At 43.8% G+C, this 16,605-nt stretch overlaps 1 protein-coding gene across 1 annotated transcript in view; it reads right to left on the bottom strand.

The window, feature by feature from the left end:
- Nucleotides 1-1,276: 1,276 nt before the first annotated feature.
- LOC137412233 (homeobox protein CDX-1-like) overlaps nt 1,277-16,605 on the bottom strand; it is a 45,694-nt gene continuing 30,365 nt past the window's right edge. The window contains exon 3 of the mRNA XM_068097485.2: nt 1,277-3,063. Within this exon, the coding sequence (XP_067953586.1) occupies nt 2,896-3,063 (168 nt within the window). The 3' untranslated portion in view covers nt 1,277-2,895. The remainder of the gene's footprint in view (nt 3,064-16,605) is intronic.

Raw genomic sequence — 16,605 nt, 5'->3', positions numbered from 1 at the left:
AACAGCCTGATAGGATGTCAAATAATTGCTCGTAGTTTTGAGTGACAATAATATGTAGACCAAGCTGAAGCCATTCATGGAGAAAATTTTTTTTTACCATAAAATTGCAGAAAAAGGGAGAAAGGGTGAAGATGAACACACGGCAGTGTGCCATTACAAGACAGATGCATTTCCAGAAAAAACTAGAACAATGCGACTGTGTCGCCAATATGCCTCCGCATAGTCCCACAACGGGTAGATGCCATCACTCTGCATATGTATGGGTAGTGGATCACATTTGTGAAGTTTTGTGTTGATCAGATAAGGTTCGTTTTTCTACCCAAGATGGCTGCCAAACCACGTGACCTATGACATCATCATTTTCAAAACTATATGCAACAGTGCTGTTAGATGATATTTGTAAAATTTCGCATCGATAGGGTTAGCGGTTTCAGAGATATAATTATTTAATATTTTCCTTCAATCCAAAATGGCTGCCAAACCATGTCACCTATGATGTCATAAATTTAATATTTCAATACAAATGGGTCATGGATCATGTGCATGGAATTTCAGATTTTTAGGATAAGGAATTCGATTAAAACATTTTTGACTGGTATACCACTTCACCTATGATGTCATCATTATCATGCTTTTGTTCCCCATTGGGAGTGCTTGACAATGTGCCAAGTTTCTAATTTTTCAATTCAGTGGTTACAGAGAAATACGTTTTTTATTATTTGCTTTTAATCCAAGATGGCCGCCATACCACGTGACTTATTACGTCACAATTATCATAAAAACATTCTGCATGGGTGTCGCTCCTACCCTGAAAATTTCGTCTCAATCGGACATATGGTTGCTGAGAAGAACGAGGTTTAGCCCGTACGGACGGACAACCCGAAAACATAATGCCTCCAGCGACTTAGTCGCCGGAGGCATAAAAATATCCTAAAACTGGGAGCATCTTCCAAATAGTAGAAACACATGTTTCGACCATTTGGATTCCATAGGAAATCGACATGAAGCCACAAGGTAAGTTATTCGTTCAACCTCTCCACCAAAAATGTGAGTTAACATTAATAATGCAGGCGTATCCTGTCTCGTCCACCACTCACTCCTCCACTTTGACGGCATGTTGTAGGTGTGAACAATCGGAGAAGCTGCCCCACGGTTCAGCACTGATTTTAGGTTTGATCGAGGCTTTTGAGACATATCTATGTTTAGCATTTGCTATCCAGTACAGGTCGACATTGCCACTCACATATTGCCACAAAGTGAAAAAAACATGAATTCACACTTTATACAAAAAAAAAACTTTTATTTCAATTTCAGGTTTGGTCTATAATGAATATTGTCAGAATTTGCACAAATGATAGATAGATAGATAGATGACTATGTAGATATCCAACATCATGTAATCTGTATAGATGTAAATGATGCAGTGTATATATTTCATGCAGCATTAATTAATCATTCATTCGGTGTATTTAGTATGCAGAAATAATTTATTGCATGTTTTATAATTCTTACCAGAAATAGCAAATAATCCTTTAAATACTGTACATTTATATGACAGTTATATTCTCAATCTTTTTACATTTTCTGAAATCCATCATTATATGCAAGAAACAATTTTATTATATATTTATTAAGTCTGCCACCGAAGTTGTGTTTTCACCCCTGTTTATCTGTTTGTCTATCTGTGAGCAGGATATTTCAAAAAAGGTGTGAACGGATTCAGCCAAAATTTGGTGAACAGGTTGTGTGTGTGCGACAAGGAAGAGTTTACTTTGGTGAAGATCTCGATCTAGATCTGAGAATTTTTAAGGGATTCGCCACCATTGAGAGATAGTGCAAAAAAAGGATATATCGCATGATATCTCAAAAAGTTGTGGACCAGTTATAACAAAACTTGGTGGATGAGTTGGTTGGGCGACAAGAACAAGCCGATTGCATTTTGGTTCAGGTTCAAATCCAGATCCGGCCTATCAGTGGAATACAAAACGTGAACTGTTCAGCCTGGTGGAGGTGTGTGCTCTCTGAGTGCCATTCTAGTTGTTCGTGTCAAAGCTAGATCATCGATCAGTAATCTTACTATAATTCACCAAATGTCTGTCCGTCTGTCTGTCCATCCGTCCATTCCCAAGTACCGCAGAAACGGCTGAACCGATCGCAACGAAATTTTGGGTGGGTAATCCTGGAGTAAAATAGGCTATAGGCCTATTGTTTTTCCATTTTTTCCCCTAATTTTTCCAATTTAAATTTTTTACACTTTTTCCAATTTTCCAGTTTTTCCAAACAGGATGGAATAATATTTACCGATATGGACAGTGATGTGGCTTTTATTGAAATTCTACAAATACTGTTTAGATTTTGATGATTTGCGTGTGATATGATTTAACGGATGTTTATATAAATCGTTTAAAATAAAAACGCCTTCAATTTCTGATATTTTGCCTTTTCATTTGGGCCTCCCAATTGAAGCCTCGCCCGTAGGGCGGGTACCGTTGCTAGTTTAGAATAATACAATTCTTTCAAGATAAACATGATAAACACTAGTAACCTTCCAATGTTTTTATGTACAAAATATAGTTATAGACGTTCATTTCATTACCTGATGAAAATATTTACAATAATCTTGTATGTATATACACATAGCAAAGCCAATTGCAGAATAAAAAGAAGCATCTGGTGATGAGTGTAAAACTCTTGTAGGCCTAATGAGAGGATTGGATTAGCAACAAGGAATCAGCACTTTTCAATGCACCTTGTGTAGGTTCAACTTGAACAGGAAAATAAATCCTTGTTACACATTTGGTTTGGCTTGTTGCATTTGGTTTGGTTGATATCGTGTTGCAAAGACCTTTTCAGCAGGGAAAGTCCAAATTGGTGTTGTTGAGAAGGTTCTTGCATTCACACAAGAACATTGCTGCTGGAATTAACAATGTTCACACCGTTGTTTAAAGGAGTGAGACCTGAAGTGATGGCAGGAGGAGAAGTCGCAGACATGGTTCCCTGTTGCTGCAATTTCTTGTTGACCTTTCTCTCTTTAGCTCTTCGATTCTGGAACCATATTTTCACCTGGGATCAGGGAGGCATGTGCACATATCATATTAGTAACTGCTTAAGCTTCTGGAAGTTGTCTGTAAATCTCACACTGAGTCATTGTTTCATATCAATAGATTGAGGTTGAGGGATTTATTAAATGAAAATAATAAAATAATGTGTTCATTGCTTCATATGAACACACGCACACGCACGCACGCACACACACACACACACACACACACACACACACACACACACACGCTCCAAGAGGAAAAGGCAGTAGATGAGTGGCTCGTATAAGGGAACACCTTTCTCACCCAGAACCTTAGGAAATCCAACTTCCCCACAAATACTGGCCAATAACATGAATACCAACTACATACAAACTGCAGACAGGAATCATCACAGAAATGATGTATCTAACATGATGTATACATGATGTATCATGATGTATATAAAATGATGTATCTAACACAGCAAGCAGGATTAGAAGCAGAACAAAAGGGATGTAAGAGAGGTGGTTATAGAACAATTGACCACCTACTACTAAACAAGGCCATACTTGAAAATTGCAAAATGTAAAGAACTAAATTGTCCACCGCCTGGATAGAATATAAGAAAGTTTTTGACAGTGTCCCACATTCGTGGATGATAAAATGCATGCAAATGTACAAAATCAATCCCTAAATAATCAAACGGATTGAGAAAGCAATGGAGCTCTGGAATACCACATTGATATTACAGCATTGAAGGTAATATCGAAATACCAGATGTGAAGATACGGCGTGGAATCTTCCAGGGAGACATGTACACACACACTGATATTCACAATTGTATTCTTACAATGAACTCAAACGATATTCCTGTATAATGCGCTAGGCTATATCAATTAGCTGAATAAGACTTTTAGTGACCACTTGTGATGATCGAAATCTTTACACCCATTCACCTTTCCTAATCGAACACTCTTACTTGCAGGTATCAGTGTTGATCCTTCCTTCCTTCCTCTCCTTATTTATTGCGTTCATGAGTTTCTTCGCTGTCCTTCTGTCAGTTCATATCCTCAGTCACCTTCCTCTTCCATGAGCTTCGATATATATTTCGAGAGAGAAAAGATGATTACCGTTGATTGTAAAATTTTCTTTACTCTATTGTTATTTTCGATATACATATATATATATATATATATATATATATATATATATATATATATATATATATATATATATATACATATATATATATATATATACATATATATATATATATATATATATATATATATATATATAATTTATTTTGGGGTATCCAAAGTCTGTTCCAATTATTCCACTCTACATTCCATTCCTACTTATATCTATTCATCGCTATTGATGTGGAAACACTGGACATGTTCTGTGCAGGACTGGAAGTGCACTGCATGGACGGAGAACATTCATTATGTTTACAATGGCATTTCATCTAGTGTAGAAAATGTTCAGAAATGACAAGGTGGTTCATGCTTAAAGTAAAGAAAACTGATTTTTATTTTAATCCAGAAAGTCAATGATTCTGTGGGATTTGAAGTAGATGGTAGCAAAACTCTTTAAGTAACACAGTGTGTGAACAAAGAGATTAATCAAACTCATAATTTACCACAAGCGGATATCTATCTATAATTCCACTAATCTCTGTGTGTATGTTTGTTTGTATGTTTGTATGTTTGTCTGTGACCGCTGTTTCTCGACAACTACCGGTCCGATATACTTGAAACTTGCCAGGTATATTGCTGGGGACCCGAGGATGTGCCTTTTCAAGGTTTTAAATTAATCGCAGAAGTAGTTACCGAGCTATGTCCAAAAAACGATTCAACCAATCAGAGAGCAGCGAGCTATCACGTGTGCCGAACGTGGCGAACAGACTCTGCCTCGGATGGCACATTTGAGAGCGTATTCATTTATTTCCCGTCGGCAAACTATGTTGGCGCTATGTTGGCGTTAAACTATGTTTTAAAACTAATTAAAACTAATTTGCGATTCTTTCGCTTTGCGATGCGATTTGCGATTGCGTTAAACTCGCTCGGGCGTTAAACTATGTTTTAAAACTAATTAAAACTAATTTGCGATTCATTCGCTTTACTGCGCATTTGTGCACGCGATGGCGATTTCTTTACCAAACTCCGCAAGCGCCAAGCCGTTAGCTTTGGACCAAACCATTTCATGTAAATAGAGGGGGGGGGGGGGGGGGGGGATTGTCACCGTACTCGCAAGCCGTTCGCTTTGGACCAAACCATTTCATGTAAATAGAGGGGGGGGATTGTCACCGTACTCGCAAGCCGTTCGCTTTGGACCAAACCATTTCATGTAAATAGAGGGGGGGGATTGTCACCGTACTCGCAAGCCGTTCGCTTTGGACCAAACCATTGCATGTAAATAGAGGGGGGGGATATACTTTTAGATATATATATAGTACGGGCATGCCCTAGTCTATCTATAATTCCACTAATCTCTGTGTGTATGTTTGTTTGTATGTTTGTCTGTGACCGCTGTTTCTCGACAACCACGGGTCCGATATACTTTAAACTTGCCAGGTATATTGCTGGGGACCCGAGGATGTGCCTTTTCAAGGTTTGAAATTAATCGGACAAGTAGTTACCGAGCTATGGCGATTTAGCCGTTCGCCGTTCGCTTTGGCGTTGCGAATGGACCAAACCATTTCATGTAAATAGAGGGGGGGGTTCTGTGGTCGTTGCGAATGGACCAAACCATTTGATGTAAATAGAGGGGGGGGATTGTCACCGTACTCGCAAGCCGTTCGCTTTGCCTTTGGCTTTGCGAATGGACCAAACCATTCCATGTAAATAGAGGGGGGGGATATAATTTTAGATATATATATAGTACGGGCATGCCCTAGTACCCATCAAGGATGGTTAAAATGTTTGGAAGGGCCATAGAACAACGATAACAATCCTGTGGTGGTTGGACTTAAGGTTATGACGTCATGAACTGTAAACTATTGTTAATTATGATAACAAAGTTTGTTAACGATGCTGAAGCGGGTAGAGAGGAGATAGAAAACCAGACAGACTTTTATATATTAATAGCAGAGTACCCGCCCCACGGGCGATCTTGTTCCAAGCATGCAACATGTTCTTCTGACACGTATCTTTATTTGGGCGGTGTATAGGCAATTGACAGTGCCCTCAATTGCTTCCGTAAAAAATAAATCCGGGTTATTGTCAAGCAAAAACATGCCTACTGCTTATATTTCCTCATAATTATATCCTGGAGTTTGCGGACAGTTCCTTGAATTTCATGTTAGAGTTTCTGCTCTGACATGCACTGCCAAATGTGGGACCTCATATGGAAAGGTGTGTTTCTTTCTTAATCATGTCCAATCAATTGAATTGGCTACAGGTGGACTCCAGTCAACTTGTAGAGACATCTCAAGGATGATCAGAGGAAATTGCATGCACCTGAGCTGAATTTGTAGTGTCATAGTAAAGGGTTGAATACCTATTGACTCAAGACATTTAAACTTTTAATTTTTTATTAATTTGTAAAAAATTCTCAAAAGAAAAAAATCCACTTTGACATTCTGGGGTATTATGTGTAGGTCAGTGACAAAACAAATATCAATTTAATCCATTTTTAATTCAGGCTGTAACACAATAAAATGTGAAAAGGTTAAGGCGTGTGAAGGAGGGGTTTCTTTCTGAAGTGGGGCTCATCCGATCATGACCAAAGGTTAGCATGCATACTAAAGGTTCTCTGGAGTGTGTTCTCAGGGGGTTGATATCACAATCCCTCTGGTGAAGGGTTTCAGGAGGTCTCATCCTAGCTCTTCCACAAGCATCGATCATGCACAGAAAAAGAAAAAGCTACTACTTTTTCTCAAAAAGCCTTATTTCCACTTCTAAAAATTAAAATGGCTCGTCTGCATGCACACCTCTTCTTCCTTACTGATAGCTCTCTGATTCATCCCTTGCGGTCAGGCTTCCATCCTATCGCACTTCATCAAAATTGCTCTCAAAACAGGTTACCAATCATTTCCTCATGGACAAAACTCAGCATTGCTAGTCTATATGCCATGGGTTGCCCCCACCCCCTTGTAATTTGTGCATTTCATGGCTTAGGCTTCCAGAACTTGTTTTGTATTTCCTGGTATTCTTCCTATCTCTAGTACTGTTTCTTCATTGTCACAGTCAACAACACCTCACGTCAATCTGTACTGTACCCCTATCTTATCGTAATCTGCGCCACCATACCCTGTATCGCCTAAGATTCTGTTCTTAGGCCTTTGCTCTTTTCCGTCTATACCAACTATCTCGGTGACCTCATCCACCTCCAAGGTTTTTCTTATCACTTGTATGCTAATACCACCTCTATCTCTCTACCCTTGATATCTCGGAAAATTCCGCCTACAATCAGCAAATGTCTCGCGAAATATCTGCTTTGACGTCAAACCACCATTTGAAACTGATCATGGATAAGGTCATCGTCCTTTCTCTGATTCCCACTCTCTTTTCTTTCTTTCACTTGGTAACGCCTCTGTATTCGCATTGTCTCGGGAACGCAACTTCACATGTGTACTTGATTCATATTTGTTTCTCGCTCACCATGTCCAAGTCATTTCAACATCTTACGACTCTTTTTTGCATAATATCCATGTAATCTTTCCCTCTGCCACCGGAGGTGGATAGAAGTTGTTTTCACCCCTGTCTGTTTGTCTGTCTGCGAACAAGATATCTGAAAAAGTTGTGGGCGGAATTTGGCGGAGAGGTTGGGTACATGATGAGCAGAAATTGATTAGAATTTGGTGAAGATTCGAATCTGGATCCGGATCAGAGAATTTTTTTTCAGTGATTCTTAGCCATTGAGAGATAGGGCTACAACCTATATATGGAAAGATATCTCAAAAAGTTATGGAAGGATTCAGACGAAACCTGGTGGACAAGTTGAGTGTGTGACAAGGAGGAATCGATTCGATTTTGGTGAAGATCTGAATATGTTGTGTTTGTGTCCTTCCCCCTCTCTCCCCATCTTGTCTACCGCTCCCGATGTTATATGTTTTATGTGTCGGTTTGTCTTTCTGTGTGATTAATGTTCGCTCTTTCACGAGCCTCGATCTTGTATACAAAAAACAAACAAACAAAAAAAAAAACATAAACAAAATGGAACCGGATATGTGAATTTTCTAAGTGATTCTTCACCATTGAGTGATAGGGCCAAAGACGATATACAGCAAGATATATCAAAAAGTTGTGGACTGATTATGACAAAACTTGGTGATGAGTTGGCTCAGCAACAGGACCAAGCTGGTTATATTTTGATTCAAGTCCGAATCCAGATCTGGCCTATCAGTGGATACAAAATGTAAACCACCTTGGAGGAGGTGGAGGTGGAGGTCCTTCCACTTCCGGTTCCTCTGGGGAAGAAGTGTCCTTCTAGCTCTCCACATCATCAAAGTTGAAGTATTTTCCCATTTTTTGTCCTTGTCAAATTTCCACTCGTTATTTTATTGTGTATGTGTTACTGTGTGTTTCTAGTTAGGTCTTGGTTTGTAATTCGTGCAAACTTGTGTGTAATTAAGCGTTTTCTGTTCGCACCGTGTGCGCGGCCTGGTACCTTGAGGCTTCCCTCCCCCCCTCCCCGTCGGTGTTTTCTGAAGATAAGTTATTTCCTTAGATGTATTGCTTTTTATTTCTCCCCCAAACATCTTAGTCTTTGTATAACGTTTTAAATACAAAAAAAAAAATAACAATTTATTTATTTATTATTTCCTTCTCTCCTCGCGGGCCACGCCCACGTGTGCTGTCGTCTCAACCCGCCCCATTTTCTTCCACCTCTTCCTTCCATCTCCAGCCGGTACTAACCTTTCAAATTCTAGTTTCCACCATACTCATTCAACACTTTCTCCTTCTTTCTCAGATCCACTCCCTCACTTCAGGGACTTTTCCCAGATTGTTTTTCACGGTTTTGTTTAAATATTATTTAAATATGCTTAAACTTTCCCCTGCAGTGTTTTAGTCAGTGGTTTATTTCAACACGCTGTTTTTCTTCCGATTTAAAAGCCTTTTTTTAAATTTCCTGTTCAATTCATTCCATTTCAAAAAAATTTTCAATCTCTTACAATTCTTCCTTTCTACATTCTCTAAACTCACTTTCATTCCACCCCTTCTCTATCATTTTCAAACGGATATCTGACTTGAAAATCACAATAAACCCAGTTTGTAATAAATGTTCTTTTGTTATTAATCGTCCACTTTCTAAACTCCCCCCCTCACCCCTCCCTTCCTAAACTCCCCCCTCACCCATCCCATCCAAAAATCCACAATCACCCCTCCCTTTAAATTCTCCCCCCTCGCCCCTCCCCTCCTAAACTCCCCCCTCACCCATCCCATCCAAAACTCCACAATCACCCCTCCCTTTAAATTCTCCCCCCTCCCCTCCTAAACTCCCTCCTCGCTCCTCCTCTCCTAAACTCCCCCCCTCGCTCCTCCCCTCCAAATCTCCCCCCTCCCCTTCAAATCTCCCCCCTCACCCCTCCCCTTCAAAACTCCCCCTTGACCCCTCCCCTTCAATACTCCCTCCTCACTCCTCCCTTCAAAACTCCCCTCACCCCTCCCATTCAAAACTCCCCCCTAACCACTCCCCTTCAAAATCCCATCCCACCCCTCCCCTTCAAATCTCCCCCCTTACCATCTTTCTCAATTCTCCCCCTCCCCCTCAAAGCTGCTTCTTCCCCACTTCCTCTCCCTTCCATCTCATACCTCCACCTCCTCCAACCTTCTACTTTGCTCTGCCCCCCCCTCACTCTGGCATTCTCTGCCCCCCCCTCAAAAAATGCCTCACTGTGCCTCATCCCATCACCATCAAACCTTTTGTCCTCCTGTCATGTATGCAGTGCAAATGTTCACCGTTGTATCCCTACACCGGGACCGGGTTGTATCCCTACGCCAGAGCTCGGATGGCGCTGCTGTGAATCGGGCCTTGATCGGCAGAGTGAATAAACGCGTACGACAATTGATCGCAGTTTGTCGAGATACTTTACATGGCGACGAAGGTGGGATGAAGGCCGTCTTCCTGTCCGTTTGCGGAGGTGAGACGTTCACACTCGTTAAAAACCTGATTCGGCCTCGGACAATCCAGGAGCTCACATATGCAGAGCTCAAGGCCGCTTTGAAGGAACATTGCATCCTGTGTCGGTTTAATTTTTACATGTGCAGACAGCAGCAAGGTCAGTCGATCGCAGACTTCATTGCACACCTCAAAAAACTGTCACATCTGTGTGAGTTTGGGGACACGATCGATGACATGCTTCGTGATTTGCTGGTGGTTGGCATGTCCGATGACCGCACTCGTAGACGCCTGCTTGCTGAGAGAAGACTGACGTTCCAAAATGCCAGAGACACCGCCATTTCCATGGAAAGTGCTGAACGCAACGCTACAAGCATCGGTGCCACTCGCTCATCTGGTACCAGCCCTGCTGTGAATCGGTTGGATCATGTTCAGCCACAACGTTGGAACAAGGCTCCTCGTCAGAAGCCAGTGCAGTCTCAAACCCACAACAACTGTTTTCGGTGCAACGGAAAGCACCCTCCGGAGACGTGTCGGTTCAAAGATGCCACCTGCCATTTCTGTTCGAAAACTGGCAATATTGCTCCAGCTTGCATCACTCGCAAATCGGGAAAAGGAAAAGCTGCTGACAAGATTCATCAGTTTATCGGTTCGGAGGAACCCGAGCTTGACCAGGTGAGCTCTGTTTCCGCCAACTCAGAATCGTATGACCTGCTTCATATTGATTCTCACCATAGGCGGGACCCTCTTCTTGCCAATGTTGTCGTCAACAATCGACCATTGCAAATGGAGGTCGACACTGGTGCGGCCGTCTCGCTCATCAGCCATGCTGTTTTCACAAACCTGTGGAGTGATGCTGACGGACCCCATCTGAAACCTACTACCTATGGACTCTCCACCTATACAGGTGAGAAGATTGTTCCCTGCGGTACATGTGATGTCACGGTGGGCTACGATAACCGTGAGTTTCACCTACCCCTGATCGTCATTCCTGGAAAGGGCCCTTCCTTACTCGGCAGGAACTGGTTGAGCATAATTCGACTGAAGTGGGAAAGCATTCATCAACTCCGGGCAGCCAACGTTTCTCCTACCGCAGCATACACACTCAAAAATGTGCTGGATACGTACCCGGATGTCTTCAAGGATGAGCTTGGAACCTTGAAAGGACATACGGCTAAACTCAGGGTTGACCGGGATGCCAATCCTATATTTTGCAGGGCTCGCCCAGTCCCTTTCGCCCTGCGTGAGCGGATTGACAAGGAACTGGATCATCTTGAAAATCTGGGGATCATCGAGCAAATCCAGTATGCCGAATGGGCGGCGCCCATCGTTCCGGTCATAAAATCGGACCAGTCCATCCGCATATGTGGAGATTATAAAATGACCGTGAACAGGTGTTCTTCATTGGATAAATATCCAATCCCGAGGATCGAAGACCTCTATGCTCGTCTCACGGGAGGCAAGACTTTTACGAAACTCGATCTCAAATCCGCCTATCTACAGCTCTGCTTGGACGAGAATTCGAAACAGTATCTTACCATCAACACGCATCGTGGGTTGTATAGGTACCACCGACTTAGTTTTGGAGTGAAATCTGCACCTGGAATTTATCAGCGTGTCATGGACAGTTTGTTTGCCGCCGAACGCAACGTCGTTTGTTACCAGGATGATATTCTGGTTACTGGTCATACGGACGCGGAACATCTACAGAACCTGGAGAGAGTTCTGAAGAAGATTTCGGACTCCGGCCTACGTTTGCGTCGAGACAAGTGCAAGTTTATGGTGCCATCAGTCACGTACCTGGGTCATACGATTGATGCCGAGGGTCTACACCCGACAGATGAGAAAGTCCGAGCTATCAAGGATGCTCCTTCTCCACGAGATGTGACCGAATTGAAGTCATACCTCGGTTTGCTTCAGTTCTATGGTCGTTACATCCCAAATGTGACCGACGTTTTGGGCCCCCTTTATCGGCTTTTGAGGAAAGGAGTCTCCTGGAGCTGGGGGTCTACTGAACAATCAGCATTCCAGACCTCTAAGGATCTGCTCAAATCGTCCAATGTTCTCGTTCATTTTGATCCAGAGAAGGATCTTGTGCTGACATGCGATGCCTGTCGGTATGGAGTGGGGAGTGTATTATCGCACGTGATGCCTGATGGTACGGAAAGACCGGTTGCATTTGCATCCAGAACGTTGTCCCCGGCAGAGAAAAACTATTCCCAACTTGACAAGGAAGGATTGGGAATCGTTTTCGGCGTCGGCAAATTTCGCCAGTACCTTCTTGGACATCATTTCACGATTCACACTGATCACAAGCCGCTGATCAGTCTGTTTGGTCCAACTAAGGCGACATCTGACACACTACCGCCCAGGATCATCTGCTGGTCCCTGTTTCTCGCTGCTTATGACTACACCATATGTTATAAGCCCGGTTCGTCTATCACAAATGCAGATGCCATGAGTCGGTTACCCCTTCCAGAATCCGTTGATGATTCGCCTACACCAGGATCCATTATCGCACTGATGGATCATCTGGAAGATTGTGCTGTTGATTCCGGCCAGATCCGCACTCATACTCGACGAGACCCCGTTCTGTCCAGAACTGTCCAGGCTGTACAGCTTGGATGGCATTTGCTACCTGAGGGTGACCCAGATTTTGCGGCTTTTAAAGCACGTAAAAACGAACTCAGCGTGGAAAATGGTTGCCTACTCTGGGGATGTCGTGTCGTGATCCCGAAAAATCTGCGTTCCAGGGTCATGGATGAAATCCATGACTGTCACCCCGGGATTGTGAAGATGAAGTCACTCGCCAGAAACTATGTGTGGTGGCCGAATCTTGATGCTGATATCGAACATCATGTTCGACATTGTTACCCCTGCCAGAGCACCCGGAATACACCTGCGAAAGCGCCACTGCATCCCTGGGAATGGCCCAGCGAACCGTGGCATCGCCTACATCTCGATTATGCCGGGCCTATTAATGGCAGCATGATTCTAATAATTACGGACGCGCACACAAAATGGATTGATGCCTATGTGACGCGTGCTACTACATCAGCCATTGTCATCGAAAGACTCAGACGCTGTTTCGCCACTCATGGTCTGCCCAGGATGATCGTGAGTGATAACGGTTCGTGTTTTTCCAGTACCGAGTTTGCCAAGTTCACACGTCAGAACGGCATCAAACATAAGTTTGTCAGCCCACATCACCAGGCTTCAAATGGCTTGGCCGAACGATCCGTGGGAATCATCAAATCCGGATTGCAGAAACTTCAGGAGGGAACCCTGGAAACAAAGCTGTCTCGTCTCCTGTTCAAATACCGCATCACGCCACAATCAGCAACCGGTGCAGCTCCGTCTGAGTTATTGATGAAACGACACTTGAGATCGACACTTGACAATCTCAAACCAGACATATCATCAAATGTTTATCAGAGCCAGCTTAATCAAAAGTTGGTGCACGATAAGACGTCCAACAGTCGATGTATCAACATTGGAGATCCAGTGTTTGCCCGAAATTTTGGTGCAGGTGCGACGTGGCTACCGGGAGACATCATCGAGAAGCCAGGTCCACTGTCCAGTGTGATTCGCCTGCAGGACGGCCGCGAAATTCGTCGACATCAGGACCACATAACCTACCGTCACTGTGAGTCGATGGAGCCTGTAGCATCGTCACAGTCAGGACAACAGTTCGACCCGCCACTGCCGGAGATCGTCGTGGCCGCTCCAGCCGGCTCGGATGCCCCGAAAACCTCTGCAAACGCTACAGCCTTCGTGGAGACCAAAGGAATCACCTCGGACTCTGTATCCACTGGTACACCGCGACGCTCAATGCGTGAGAGAAAAGCACCCGACCAGTTGAATCTTTGAAGATGTTTTTTTTTTCACGTTGACACATGTTCTATTTTCACGTATTTTCATTATTCTCATAACCGTTTGCACACATATTTTCACATGTTTTGGAAATGTTGCTTTTGAAATGTCAATTCTGGAAATCTAGCACGTATTGCTCTTGGTAATTTTGGACTTAAAGGGGAGGATGTCATGTATGCAGTGCAAATGTTCACCGTTGTATCCCTACACCAGGACCGGGTTGTATCCCTACGCCAGAGCTCGGATGGCGCTGCTGTGAATCGGGCCTTGATCGGCAGAGTGAATAAACGCGTACGACAATTGATCGCAGTTTGTCGAGATACTTTACACCTCCTCATCCTTCCCCTTTCTCCTAACTCTTCTGCAATATCTGACACACTCTCAACAGCTCTTTCTTCCTCCCCCTCTCACCCTTCATCTTACCCTACCCCTCCCCTCCCCTGTCCTGCACCCGATGCTCCTCCTCCCTCTTCCTTTACGGTATGGACCTCAAACATCCAGGGCCTTCGCTCAAACGTGATTGATCTCTCCATTCAGGTTGCTTCTGACAATCCAGACTTGATCTGTGTAACAGAAACTTTCCTCCTTCACACGTCTCTGATTTAACAGTCTCTGATTTCTTAATATCTCTTCCTGGTTACTCCCTCCTCTGGTATGATAGACCTGAGCCTCATCCTGGTGGTGGGGTTGCTATCTTTATCAAAAACTCTCTTCCTCACTCTCCCTGCACTCCCATCTCTCCACCCCACCCCCAGGAGTACTTCTGGCTACGGCTTCGTCTCGGTTCCCACCTTTTGTTCATATGTGTGCTGTGCCATCCTCCAAACAATGATGACTCCATTTCTCCCTGTCTGACAACATGGACCAACTTTTATCCACTCATCCCAACTCTCTCTTCCTCATATGTGGTGACTTCAACTGCCATCATGCCAGCTGGCTGGGTGTTGGGAGCAGACTGATGCATGTACCTCTCACACCAGCCATGGCACCTCAGCAAAGGACTTCTGCGACTCACTGGGACTGACACAATATGTCAATTTCCCGACCTGGATCTCAATCAACTGAGTATCTTCTCTTCTGGACTTGGTTATGACTAACTTCCCTGCTGCTTGTTAAAGTGGACATCTCTCTGGCCATTCTCAGAGAGCCTCCTCATTGTCGACGAGTCTGGCATTTCACTCAGGCCGACTGGCATGGTCTTCAAGCAGCCATCAAACATCTGGACTGGTCTCCCATCTTTACTGCCTCTGACATCAACTCTTCCTGGAAATTCTTCCAAAGTAAACTGCTCTCTCTCATGCACAGATTTATCCCATCTCGTCTTCAGTTGTCATACCCTTCCTCCCATCCATGGTACACTAAAGCTAGTGGTGAGGCAGTTGCCATGAAACAGCTTGCCTTCGCCTCATGGAAGGCTAATCCAGCTGAAGGCAATCTTAGTTCCTTTCACAAAGCTCTGAACAAGTGTGTGTCTACCCTCAGGAGAGCCAGGAAACAATATCTCTCTACTCTCAAGACTGAACTCTCAAACCTGTCTCCCTTCTCCAAATCCTGGTGGCGTCTGGTCCAGGGTCGGCATCATGGGGGGGGGGGGCATTCGTGGGCCATGCCCCCCAAAATGAGTTATTGTGCCCCCCTCCCACCCGCAGGCCAAGCCTTTGGCGCCAAACTTTGCGTTTTATTAATTCATTTATATTTATCATATTAAAAGTGAAAATCTTTTCGCTGAATGAAATGAAATAAAAACAAAAATAAGCAAAGAAAAAAACGCACCCTGTTGGTCATATTTGCATCAGGTCACATTTGAGGAAGTAGTATGCTCATTGGTCTTGTGCTTGACCTATGACCTACTGGTTTGATTTGTTGTCATTACGTCAAGATAAGCGCGCGCATCACGTACAGTTAGCATTAGCAAGTCAGACGGCGCTTGGCGCCAATATGTTTCAGTGAGAGCAAACAACTATCAAACTGCACTTCGAACAGAAATGGATATAAGAAAATGGCTATATGGTGCTGCTTCTTCAAGGCCTCCTCCAGCTTCACCAACGGAAGAGGGAGCAAATGCGCCCAGCACGGCCACCTCTGAATAGCAAGAGCCTCATTCTGCGAGTAACCATGAGGCACCTGCTAGCGTAAGCGCTAGCTGTGGTAGACAACCCATAGTCATAGATGACCTCGGGACTGACCAGCCCAACCAAATCATCTTACAACAGTACCCTGCCAGCATTTTCAGTGGTAGGAAGCGTTCATTTGTCTCCGCTTGGTATCACAACCGAGACTGGCTTGAATACAGTGTCAAGGCCGATGCGGCATTTTGTTTTTGCTGTCGGCTGTCTAGCGCCACTCGGAGGTCTCGGACACTGGATGCCTTTGTGAGTGTGGGCTTTCGTAACTGGAAAAATGGTGTGGAGAGAGATCGGGGATTTCATAAACACGAATCTTTAAAGGAGCATATCTCTTGCTATACCCCGTGGAAGGAGCGGGAGAGGCGTGTCAATACTGTGTCAACACTTGTCAACGCAGACCAACTACGAAAGAACAGGTATTATGTTTCCTCTCTCATCGATGTTGTCGGATTTTTGGCGGAAAACCAGTTGCCTTTACGAGGGAAGATAGAGGCTTTTGATAACATGTCGGAGGGGGG

The sequence above is a fragment of the Myxine glutinosa genome, chromosome 4 (genome assembly GCF_964187855.1).
Source record: "Myxine glutinosa chromosome 4, kmMyxGlut1.1, whole genome shotgun sequence".
Classification (NCBI taxonomy): domain Eukaryota; kingdom Metazoa; phylum Chordata; class Myxini; order Myxiniformes; family Myxinidae; genus Myxine; species Myxine glutinosa.
The sequence above is the reverse complement of the archived record's forward strand: the minus strand, read 5'-3'. Positions and strand labels throughout refer to the sequence as shown.